Source organism: Semicossyphus pulcher, unplaced genomic scaffold (genome assembly GCF_022749685.1).
Source record: "Semicossyphus pulcher isolate SPU_LCO1_2020_fin unplaced genomic scaffold, fSemPul1.0.p SCAF_16, whole genome shotgun sequence".
NCBI classification, from domain to species: Eukaryota; Metazoa; Chordata; class Actinopteri; order Labriformes; family Labridae; genus Semicossyphus; species Semicossyphus pulcher.
The window spans coordinates 22,358,270-22,369,611 of record NW_027211670.1 but is presented as its reverse complement, the minus strand read 5'-3'; the positions used below and the strand labels follow the sequence as shown (position 1 = coordinate 22,369,611).

General features: G+C 40.0%; 1 protein-coding gene across 1 annotated transcript; it reads right to left on the bottom strand.

Moving 5' to 3' along the window:
- Positions 1 to 305: 305 nt before the first annotated feature.
- Positions 306 to 9,850, bottom strand: LOC138593883 (kelch domain-containing protein 1-like). Its single transcript, XM_069664966.1, has 13 exons — positions 9,703 to 9,850; positions 8,699 to 8,769; positions 8,354 to 8,471; positions 7,952 to 8,064; positions 6,601 to 6,691; positions 6,351 to 6,449; positions 6,180 to 6,254; positions 5,605 to 5,663; positions 5,384 to 5,496; positions 4,195 to 4,267; positions 3,943 to 4,027; positions 2,160 to 2,239; positions 306 to 643 (listed from the first exon to the last, which is right to left on the bottom strand). The coding sequence occupies exons 1-13, from the start codon at positions 9,811 to 9,813 to the stop codon at positions 508 to 510; spliced, it is 1,224 nt and encodes a 407-aa protein (XP_069521067.1). The 5' UTR covers positions 9,814 to 9,850; the 3' UTR covers positions 306 to 507.
- Positions 9,851 to 11,342: the final 1,492 nt, after the last annotated feature.

Genomic DNA, 11,342 nt, shown 5'->3' with positions numbered 1-11,342 from the left:
TACCCTCTCTGGCAGACCAACCACTGCTGGCTGATGGAAAACGCGTCACTAACTGGGCGCCGCTTGAGTCGCCACAGACACCCAGTCTGTAATACTGCAAATGCAAAGGCTTTCATCAGTGGGCCATAGGCTCAATCACCATTGTTTCACCTCATTCGGCGATAGATAGTGACTTAACAGACATTTATTTAAATGAAAATCTTCGAGATTACTTTAAGGAAATGATAATAAACACAAAAGGTAATATACAATATATCAATACCTTTATTCAAAAACAGATTGCACATCATCAAATCCCTATGAGAGTAAAATGTTACAGAATCTAAACTTGTTAAAAATAAGGCGAAAAACTTTATTTACAAATCATGTTACTTAAGTTAAAAATAATTAAACTTTAGCACCATTTTTTCTTAAACCGTTAAACACACAAAAACATATTCTGGACACAAAGAATGAAGACATTTCTGTAATAACTGAGGCTCAGAAGTATTTTAAAAGCAGTCCTCTTTAAGCTGTGAGAACAGGACGTGCAGCAGAGAAAAAGGCCACTCGTTTGTCGATTTTGCTGCGCAGCTTTGAAGGCAACCAGTTCAGCTGCTTCTCAAACAGCTCCGCGTTTCTGCCCATGAAGTCTTCGCACAGTCTACAGAGGACAGAAACACACACACACACAAAACTTTAAGCCACGTTTAAAGTGCACTCATTAAATAATGAGTAACTGCAGCCCTGCTCTGTTAAGGCTCCTCTAATCCAACATGCAAATCTGCACAATGATGGTGTTTTTTTAACTGTCATTTGCAAGTTTATGGCTCACCTGGTAATTGCACGGTGACCATTTGCCCCATGGTTTGTTTCAAAATGGAAAGTTTCTTTTGTCAGGGTGCTGGTTTAGCTTAGTTGCTGGTGCACCATATACAGAGGCTACAGTCCTCAACACAGCAGCTGCAGGTTCCACTCCCGCCCTCGGCCCCTTGCTGCATGTCATCCCCCACTCTCTCCTCCCCAAACATCCCGTCTCTCTAAACTGTCCCATCTAATAAAGGCAAATCCGCCCAGAAAGTCTTAAAGAAAGTTTCTTTTATCATCATTTTTGGCATTCCAGAAAAATGGACACATTAAAAAAATACAATCAATTTATTTCTTGGTTTCCATGCTAGCTGCCTTTTTGCAAAATTAGATTCAACCTCTTAAAGTTGTCAAGACTTCTCTCTATTAATTCAAGTACTTTTAATATCCTCTTTACTTTTATACTTGTGCCATGATCAGTGCACAATCTCCCTTAATAGATGCTAAACTTATCACAGTACAAACTGTGAGGCTAATCGAACATAATTGCTAATCAACAAATGTTAGCATGCTAACAAACTGAAATGGGACAGTCAATATCACGGCCAAAACATCACAACTGCTAAACACGGTACACAATTGAATATTCACAGTAAGCATGCTGATGCTAGCATTTAGCTGAAAGCACTGCTGTACCCGAGTAAAGCCTCAAAGGGATGCTAGGCTAACATAGCTGTAAGAGTCACCGTGATATGTGGGGGATCAGAAACCCTATTCTACCACAAAGCACTTATTTTTTTTATGGAAAAGATGTGAATTCAGCTTTGGAATAATGTCACATACAAGTGAAACAGGAATACACACAAAAGGTATCATGTAGTTGCTAGCTAGCTAATTAATCTCAGCACTGTAGGCTTGAAGTTAGTTGAAGTTTTGACACCGAAAACATTTTTCAATAAGGAGAAAATTAACGTTTTGAGACCCGTCTGTCTCAGCAACACACTCCAACCACACATTAAAATAATGTAAAGCCGATTAGCACAACATACCGTCCTGTGTTGGATGTGAGCCGCGCACAGGTCCAACAGAACGGGAGTATAAATATCTCAAAGTGTCTGAAGGGTCTCTGTGGACCTTGTTAAAACTGCTTAATCATGTGTGAATGGCCACAACTTGCAAACATGCCCTCAGATAATCCCAGAGTACACAAGGAGCAGCCGAAACAACAAATGCACGAGACTGAAAACAGACACTGCAGAACACAAAAAAGCAACACCGTCCCAGCCACTCTCTACAGGACACACACGTTAATATAAACTCAGAGCTGATACATGTGTTCTGGACCAAAGGTAAACATGGAAGTTGCTTCATACCTGAAGAGGGAGTACGGCTGAGTCTGAAAGATGATCACGTCGCTGCAGTGAGTTTGTGACGGAGCCCTCAGCACAGCCACCTGTTTGGAGGATTTACAACGACCACGTAAGGACAGATGAAAGAGGAAACGCTGGTAATATTTCTCTACTTTCAAAAATTTCAAGCTCTTGAATATTTTTAGTGAAGTATTTTTGTGGGAACGAAAACACTTTGCTGCATTGCTATCTATCTATCTGCTGGACCCTTAAAACCCTATATAACCAAGTGTGACACATTTGATACAGTTTTTAAGACCTCTACAACATTAGTGTCTTTTTATATTTTATAAATATATGTCACAGGTCGTCGGTCTGTGAACCCAACATGGTTTTGCACGAATATTTGTTGCCAATTTTGAAAATGTAAGCCAGGAAAAACATTTAAGCATTACTGAAACTTCAAGAGGAATATTTACTGGATTAAAGCAACATATAATGACCTCTTATTTGACATTTTATAATAAAAATGTGTCAAATTAAATTAGATACTGCAGGTATTTAAAATAATGTATCTGTACATTTCTTAATATTCATTATACATACGCAGCCTGATTTATCACAATAAATGATGAGTTATTGGCGCTCTAGCTTATAGTTTTAAGTAATTTCACAAAAAAATAATTTCTTGCAGAATATAAAATTAATGTTTTGAATAACTTTGAAGACACTCAAGGTTAAAAAGGTGTTGAAAATTGTGTTTTGTAAGACGATACAAAACAAAACTCATACATGCAATGCGTTATTCCATTTTTGTAATTGTCAGAAAGCTTAAAAAAAAATGGTGTCTTTGTTCAGGTCATACAGGGTTAACTTCATCTGGACATTATGCTGAAAAGAAATGGGCAAAGCCACTGGGAAGTCAATCCATGATTTGTGACTGTTGTTTTGAAGCCTCAAGTTTGGCATTATTGTCGTTAATCTTGTTTTTCTTGGAGCCAAAGAGACCGTGTATGGATGAGGGTTAATAGCCACCAGGTCGAGTTTAGTGACACAAATTAGCTGCACAGCAGACAGCAAGTGACACCTGACTCAAAGCAAGCCGTCCCTTCATTATGCATCCTTTTAATCCCTTAATACATTTCATCCTCTCTGTACTTCGTCATAAATACAGAAGTGCGATAAAGAGACCAAATCTGTTGTTGTACCAGGCTGGAAACATTTTAGCATGGGGGTCAATGGGGGTCGACTCACTTTTGGAGCCCGCCTCAAGTGGCCATTTGTTGGTACTGCACTTTAATCTCATTTTAATCTGACATGATCAGGTCAGATTGGGTCAGGTGTATTATTCATGATCGTATGCTACCAGGCTAAGCTAAAAGAGCAAACATGGTAAACAGTTCACCTGCTTGTTAGCATTTTCCTTCTGCTAGCCTGACCATGAACATATTTTCTATTCATTTGTTAGTTTCACATGCATCATTGCCACAGACTGCAGGTGCACTTTATACTTAGAGTGCTTAAACCACTTAAGCTTTCTTTATGTAACACTTAACGTAACCACTGAGCTATAATTGGCTCACTGGACGAATGCCACGAGTTAAAAACAGCCACAGAATGAAAGAGGGATTTACAGGTCTTGTGCTGTGATGTTTTGCTGACGTCTGCACAATCCGAAGAGAAAGATTAAGCTGGGCGACATTTAACTCACTAAGACCTTGTTGCGGATCTAAAAATAAAGCTTCTAACTACTTTAACTATTAAATGTAAGGTCAGGAAACTGCTAAATCTTTTCCCCAACACATACCGAGTCCACGAGGATGCACATGTTGCTGCTTCCACCGAACACGACCACATCGTTCTCGCCTCCCAGGCACGCCGTGTGAGACACCCTGAGGAGGATGAACATTTGAGGGAATAAAGAAGCATCACAGACGGTTTTAAACCGGAAAGTTTGAACATGTTTGTATACACACACTTTTACAGGTATGAAACATTTAAGTGCATTAGCTTTAAACTTTCTCATGTTACAGCTCTTTGAACACTTTAAATTAAGTACCTGGGCTTGTCCTTGTGTTGGTGCATCATCTTGGTCCACTCTCTCTTTTGCGTGTCAAACTGCCAGCCGTCATCTAGCAGAAAGACGATGGTAAAAATAAAAACTAAACATCTTTTGTTTTGTTTGCAGAGTTGCACTTAAGAAATGTCTTTTCTCCTTGAGCATTTGAAGAATTGAGGCTTGATTAGCTTAAACATTTAGCATGAGGGAGAGCATGGCTGGATTACTAAAGGGGCCTACAAGGCACAAGACTCCTGTGCTGAAGCCTCTTGTGAAATGACCAAATATTTTCTGTTGGCAAGACAAACTACAAAGAGACGGTAAACAAGCAAAAAGAGCAGGAAAACGAACACAAAGAGACAGTTAAAGGGCCACTTCACTGGTTTTCAACCTCAGTCCTATCATGCTATGATGGGGAGCTAATGCCATTATCGTAGAAAACAAAAAAATGCTCTGTGCTTTTGGGGGACGCTATCCGCTTCTCCAATGGGCCCTACAAAAGCTCCGCTAAACTACGTAAAACGCGTCATCTGGCAGAGGCCAGGGAGCTCGCTAAACTACACTTCCTCAATCTAGGACGCCCGCCTCCGATGTCATGTCTCGTTCAGAATCGTCAGGTTTGAAATGTCGACTGCAGACCTGGAGATTTTTTAGACGATCCACCGGTATATTCTCGTCGTATTTCAGATTCTGTTCCGCTCTGAGCCGTTACCTGCAGCAAAAAAGTGAGTGTTTCACTCCAGCATCTCTCGCTGGGCCGGGGCCATGCTGGGTGTAGGAATGTAGAATGGTTGAAACCACAAGCTGTTTGTACAACTTCTTCCACAGCTATGGCGCCAATTTCAAATATCATTGCTTCTATCGATTACAGAGAACAGCAGCTTTGATGGACAGTGGCTTTTTCTAGGGGCGAACTGCTCCTTTAACGACACTAAACAACAAAGAGGAATAGAATGACCCCAAAGAGACTCAAAACAGCCACAAAGAGATTCAAAATAACTACAAAAATGACAAAAAACATCACAAAGAGGCGAATTACAACCACAAAGACTCACAAATAACCACAGAGATGCAAAGCGACCACATGCAGATGGAAGACAATGTTTCAAAAAGACGTGCAGTTAGCGGCTTGGATCATGCAAAGTGCAATGATGAAGCAATAGATATTCATTTTGCGGCGGAGACTTACTGAGAGTGTTTCCATCTGTGCCGAGACCTCCGTATACGAAGAGCATGTGGTCTGATATGGGCGTCATGGTGTGCATAAGGCGACCCAGAGGTGAGCAGGCCGGCGAGAGGTCACTGATGAAGAGTAACACACGTATACAAAGCAGAATGCAACAGAGGTCAGTGAATTATTGTAGATATCAAAGACTAATTATAATGTTTGTGTGCAAGAGGAAGTTTTACAATTGAGTCCATGTCCAGGTGTCCAGGTCCAAACAGAACAAGTCCAACTCTGCCTTCTCCTGCAAACATACACACGACACAAGCATGCAGTAAGACGGCTGATTATTTTATCAATGTGTGATTGCATCTCTTCAAAAACATGGGCATTAATCTGCAGCTGGAACAACCCCTCGTCTGCGTTGTTAAGGTTTTGAAAAAGATTTTGGATTAAAGCTGCAGGGATTTTTTTTATGTTTGGCGATAAGGTTAGAGGTCAAGTTCATCCCAAAGGTGTAGGACTGGGCTGAGTGCAGGCCAGTCAAGTGTTTCCAAACAAAACTGCAACAGAATTGCTCCATAGATATTGCGCTTTAGATGAGGGCACCGTGACATCATAACAGGAAAGGGATGTTGAAACAGGAAAAGACCTTCCCCAAACTGTTGCCACAAAGTTGGAAACAAACTATTGTCTCGTATACGTTTGTATAATCATTAACATCTCTCTTAATTGGAACGGAGCGGACCAAACATGGAAAATAGCAAAAGGACAGGAGAGTCTATAGTTTATATCTGCTGCTCAGGAACGTCCAACTCACCACGCCACCGGAGATGTAACCTTTATTCCCCAGGAGGGCACTGGCATGGCATCCTCTGGGGACAGGAACAGGACCCTGAACACAACCAAACAAGTCATATTTATTCCCCCACGAGGAAGTACAGTGCAGAAAGAGTTAACTTAAGTCTCCGATGTAAAATAATCTTCTCACCCGAGTCTGTGGCATGCTCCACGTAGCAGTGTGCGTGTCAAAAACATTGACTTCATTGTTCCAGCCCCAGCACCTGAATAACGTGTTTCCAATTGTCGTCTAAAGGGGAAGATATGAGTATAATTAGAAGTATAAAAGAAGCTACAGTTCGCATACAATAACCATCCAAAAGTCTACAATCTGCACTACAAAAGTATCAACTCATAAATTTAGCTTAAAGACGGTGGTAAGAGTATTAAATGTTATGTACCCAGGACATCTCTTCCACGATGAAGTTTGATGATGGCGTGTTTTGTACCTCTCCTATCGTCTTACAGCCATATCCTCCAAAGTAGATTAATCTGCAACAACAAACAAAAGAACTGAGTTCATCATGAAAATAAAAGTATGGAAGCCCTAAGCGGACATGCACCCATATGTTTTATTTAGTTTTCCCGTGATAACAATAACTCTTGGTAGTTTTCGAGATCTCAACTTATCGATCTTGAGATAAGGCTGCACCACCATGACGTCAGATGATCCGAACTCGTATCCTCAGAGTTGCAAAAGCACAAAACCAACATAGAAACAGCCTTAAGTTACCGCATTAGCGTGCGCAATGGCAGCATGGCATGTCCTGCTCTGTAATAGAACAGTGAGCAGCCTGTTTTGGTTTCCAGATCGCTTGAAAATGATCCCATTTTCACGAGAAAACAAGCTTTGTTATCGAGATTAATAAGTCAAGATCTCGAGAAAACAACAGGAAATGAACTTGTTGTCACAGGAAAACAAAGTCAATAAAATGTATGGATGCATGTCCGCTTAGGGCTTCCGTATCAAATTAATAATCTCGAAGATTTCCTTTTGCAGCACCGATGGCGATAAGAAGTATTTGCAGGCAACTCAAATCTGAATGTTGAATTTGTTCGTTTTTCTTCGACCAGTTTTGTTGTCCATAGCCGTCAATCTTTTCAATGCTTATTTGACTATAAGAGACAAATTACGGGTTCTTGCACAATAAGTAATTTCTTGCATGGTCTGAGTGTCACTGTGACGCAGGAAAATCCTCGTCTAGTTCAGATGTATGATGCCGGAAGGGCAAAAGGTTTTTGACCGCAGAAGCACGAAGTTTGTCGTCACTTTCAGCTGGAAGGTTTTGATTGTTTCTCACAGTTATGGACGTTATTTATATTTTGCACTGAGGAATAATAAACTGTTTTAACTGCAGTGTCCCGTCTGGCTGCTGATCTTTAATGTGGATTTCAAACTGGTGAAGCGTGTCAGCCAAGTCATTCCCGTACCTCAGGTGTTCAGTATGAAAGTGTTCTCCTATTACATTGCCTATAACCAGTTTTGCGACATTGTTAAGAGACCAGAGAAGACCTTTTGTTTTGCCTAATAGTGGCCTATATATTCAAAAAATCTGATTTTTATTCCACTAAAATCAGCTCTTCAAACCGTCCCTTAATTAAATGCAGGAAGACTTTCTGAGTGTTTCAGCTACTTGTAAAGTCCTCCTTTAAAAAAGCCACATTTTTAAATGCAAAGTGACAAGTCGCTGGTCCGTCTCCTCTTCATGGGCAGTGTGTTTGCTGTTGTGATTCGACAGACGAAGGACTGACCTGTCTTTATGAACCCAGCAGGAGTGTTTGTTTCTCGGTGAGGGCGTCGTTCCTGCGGTGTCGGTCAGTTTCCTCCACGTGTAGTGCTGCTCTGTGAGATCAAGTGTGTACATCTACAGACAAAGAGATGACAAATCATTCATTGTTGTTGAGGATCTGAATAACTGAAAGCTTCAGTGTTAGTCTCCAGAGCAGATTTCATTTGGAAGCAACAGGTGGAAAACGATGTCACTTCAGACTTCACTGAAAATACTGAAGCAATTCTCGTCTACATTTAAAAAGTGCCTGCTCCTGTTTCAGACACCTATCACACCAGATGATCAGCTGGATTATCTCCAGTGTCCACAGCCTGTATGAGCTTTGTAAAACAGCATTTTTGTAGTACACACCCGGGAGTCTCACCTGGTTTGTGTATCCGTTGGGGTCGCATCCTGCAAAGATGTAGAGTTTGCCGTTCACGTGGGACCCACAGGAGCCTGATAAGTCTGGAGGTTTGTCTCCGGTGATCTCCCTCCGCTCCCTGTCACACGAAAGGAGAAGAGAAGTTAAACACATGTAAATAAACTCAGCTACAGGCCGGCCTTTTCTTTCAACAAATTCTCCCTTTAACTCTTGTATCTTTTTCAAGCTTGTTCAGTCTCTTTATCTTGCTTACAGTATTTTTAAAGGACTGCCTTTATCCAACAAAACACACTCTGGGCTAAATGTCAGGCTGACACTCTTTAAATGGCCTTATATACATCTTACCAGGAGCCGCTGTTTAAATCGCAGAGCCATATCTCATCACTGGGCAACATGACGTCCTCACCAGCAACAACCTATGAGGAGGAAAGAGGAGATAAAGTCGTGTTTGAAAACGGGGTGTACTTGTATCCTTATCTGCTGAATAAAACTCAAAATAAACACTTGTATGCAGAAATTTTAAGTTTAAATATGCCATGTTTTTTACCACAAACACTGACTTAAACGCCTTATGTTCTTATATACGCGTTGACCTTTTATGATCCAGAACATTCTGTATGTAAAGCCTGCACCTATAGCAACAATCATGATGTGACAAGATACAGTCTGAGAAATGTTTCCCTGTTCAAACATGTTCGTGCGGTAAGGAGTTCATATCAGGATCCGTCTCCCAGCTGACTTGTTTTTCAGAACATTTCTGCATGTTTACCGCATGTAGATATACGGCCATCCCCTATGTTACACTGAAAAAAGACTCATGTGACTCAGAGCTTTGCAGATTCTTTTAATTGCAATGTTAGGTGGGTTCCTTTAACAAGCCCTCGGGGGTGTTCCTCATCCCACCTGTGCATTTTCATAAGTCATGGCAAATTTCCATTTCAGTTTTTTCCCTGCATAACAAGAAGACCTGAGCTCAAGCTTTACGTGACACTGTATAGTGTTATTTAGGGGTGTCTGCAATGCGTTGACAACCCCATTTTTATCAATTAGGCATGACAAAATATTAGAAACACCTGCAGAAAAATTCAACACAAAATACATCCTCTAAAAAGTTGAATTTACACTTGTTTTTTAAGATTTACTTCTTTAGTATTTAACAAATAAAATAGCAACTGAGAGCATTTAAGTACTCAATTTAAGTATTAATCTTTTAAAAAAACTCTTTCCGCATGACATTTATAAAAAGAACATTTAGATAGCTTTTTTAATGACTGGAGGGCACATAAAGCTCCACAGACTTCAAATAAAAGGCTTGTTTTTTTGTGAGGCTGCACAGGTATCAAACCTACCTGGTATCCTCCCCACACATACAGCGTGTTGTCGTCTATGAACGCCGTGTGGCTGCTCCTCTCCAGCCGGCTCACTGGCACGCTCGTCTCGGTGGTTTCAGGAGCATCCATCCCGGAACAAACAGGTGACTCTTCTCCGCTCGGGTGATAAAAACAAAGTAAAATGTCTCGCAGGGACACAGCGCTGCTCGGGGCTGCAGGGAGAGACGCAGACTGGATTGGAGGAACGTGTTTTACAGGCTTTCTGTCCTCGCTTCTCCTGCTCCTCCCATCAGCCTGATCCCGCTGTTATGCAAGTTCAGTCCCACAAACAGCGTCAGCCCATTTAACACCTTTACGTCTGCACACGTCCTTACAATATTAAAATGTTTGCATATACATGAACTAAAGCATTATTTGTGTTTCCCCCCTTTAGAATTTACATTTCCCACTTTTATTTAGTACACAATTTCTGCTTTTTACACGTAATAAATTGAAATATAATCTGGGGAATTTGTTAAGAACAAACAAACATTTTGACTCATCAAACACAGGTGTAGCTAATTAACTCAACAATGAGGGCGTAACATTTATGCTAGCTACTTCCGGGTTTTTGTTTCGACAATGAGGGACCAATCATGACGTAATTAGCTGCACCTGTGCGTTTCCCTCTGCCACAAACCTAAAAGAAAAGTCGTGGGAATAAAAGCTGCGATTTAAATGTAACTTACTTTTACTACACAACATCGAGTTACGTGTATTTTACTGGATATTTAAGTTTTAAGCAACTTTATACTTCTCTACATCTAAGACGCAAATCATAGACTGTAGATAAGAGACAGACTAATTTATTATCTATTAATCTGTAAATTATTTTTTGGTTGTTTGGCGTATTAAATGTCATGAATGATGAAAACATGTTAAATTGGTGTTACCCAAAGCTAAAAATCACTTCCTAAAATGTCTCGTTTTTTCACCACTCAAAGATATTCCGTTTACTGTCATAACGGATTAAAGAAATGAATTAATTTTTATATATAAATGTAATCGTTTAGTCAATTATCAACATAGTTGATAACATAACCTTATAGCTGAGAACTAATCGATTAATTGTTGCAGTTTTAGTCACTTATTCAATTAAACATTATAATTTTTAATCCCCTTCATGTCCAGAGAAAATATATTGACGTCCAACAATCACAATCCAGACAGAAACATCATTTAACTCAACAAAATCTGACTTTTATAGTCGATTTTCTTTTTTAAATGCATCCAAATAATGAAAAGCAAATTCTGCTCATGAGTAGACATGTGGACTGTTTACGTACATGTACCAAACAGACCACTAGAGGGCAGCAACACAACTACACCACCTTTATAAAGATCTAAATATCAAACTTTTGATTCATTTAAAGGTTTTTGGGTGCCTTGTTCTGTCACTTTGTTCCTGATTATTTTATATCCTTATTGTTTTGTTTCTGTTTTAATTTGTGCTTTTAAAAAATATAAATGTTCTCAGGGTCATTTTAAAGGAAGCAGACGTGGATATCCACAGATTTTTGTAGTTTTTTCTCTAAGATCGTGACAATCTGTGTTCATTACTTTGCAGAATAGCCAACATACTTTGTTTTAATAAGAATAAAGGTCACATTTTCCAGTGA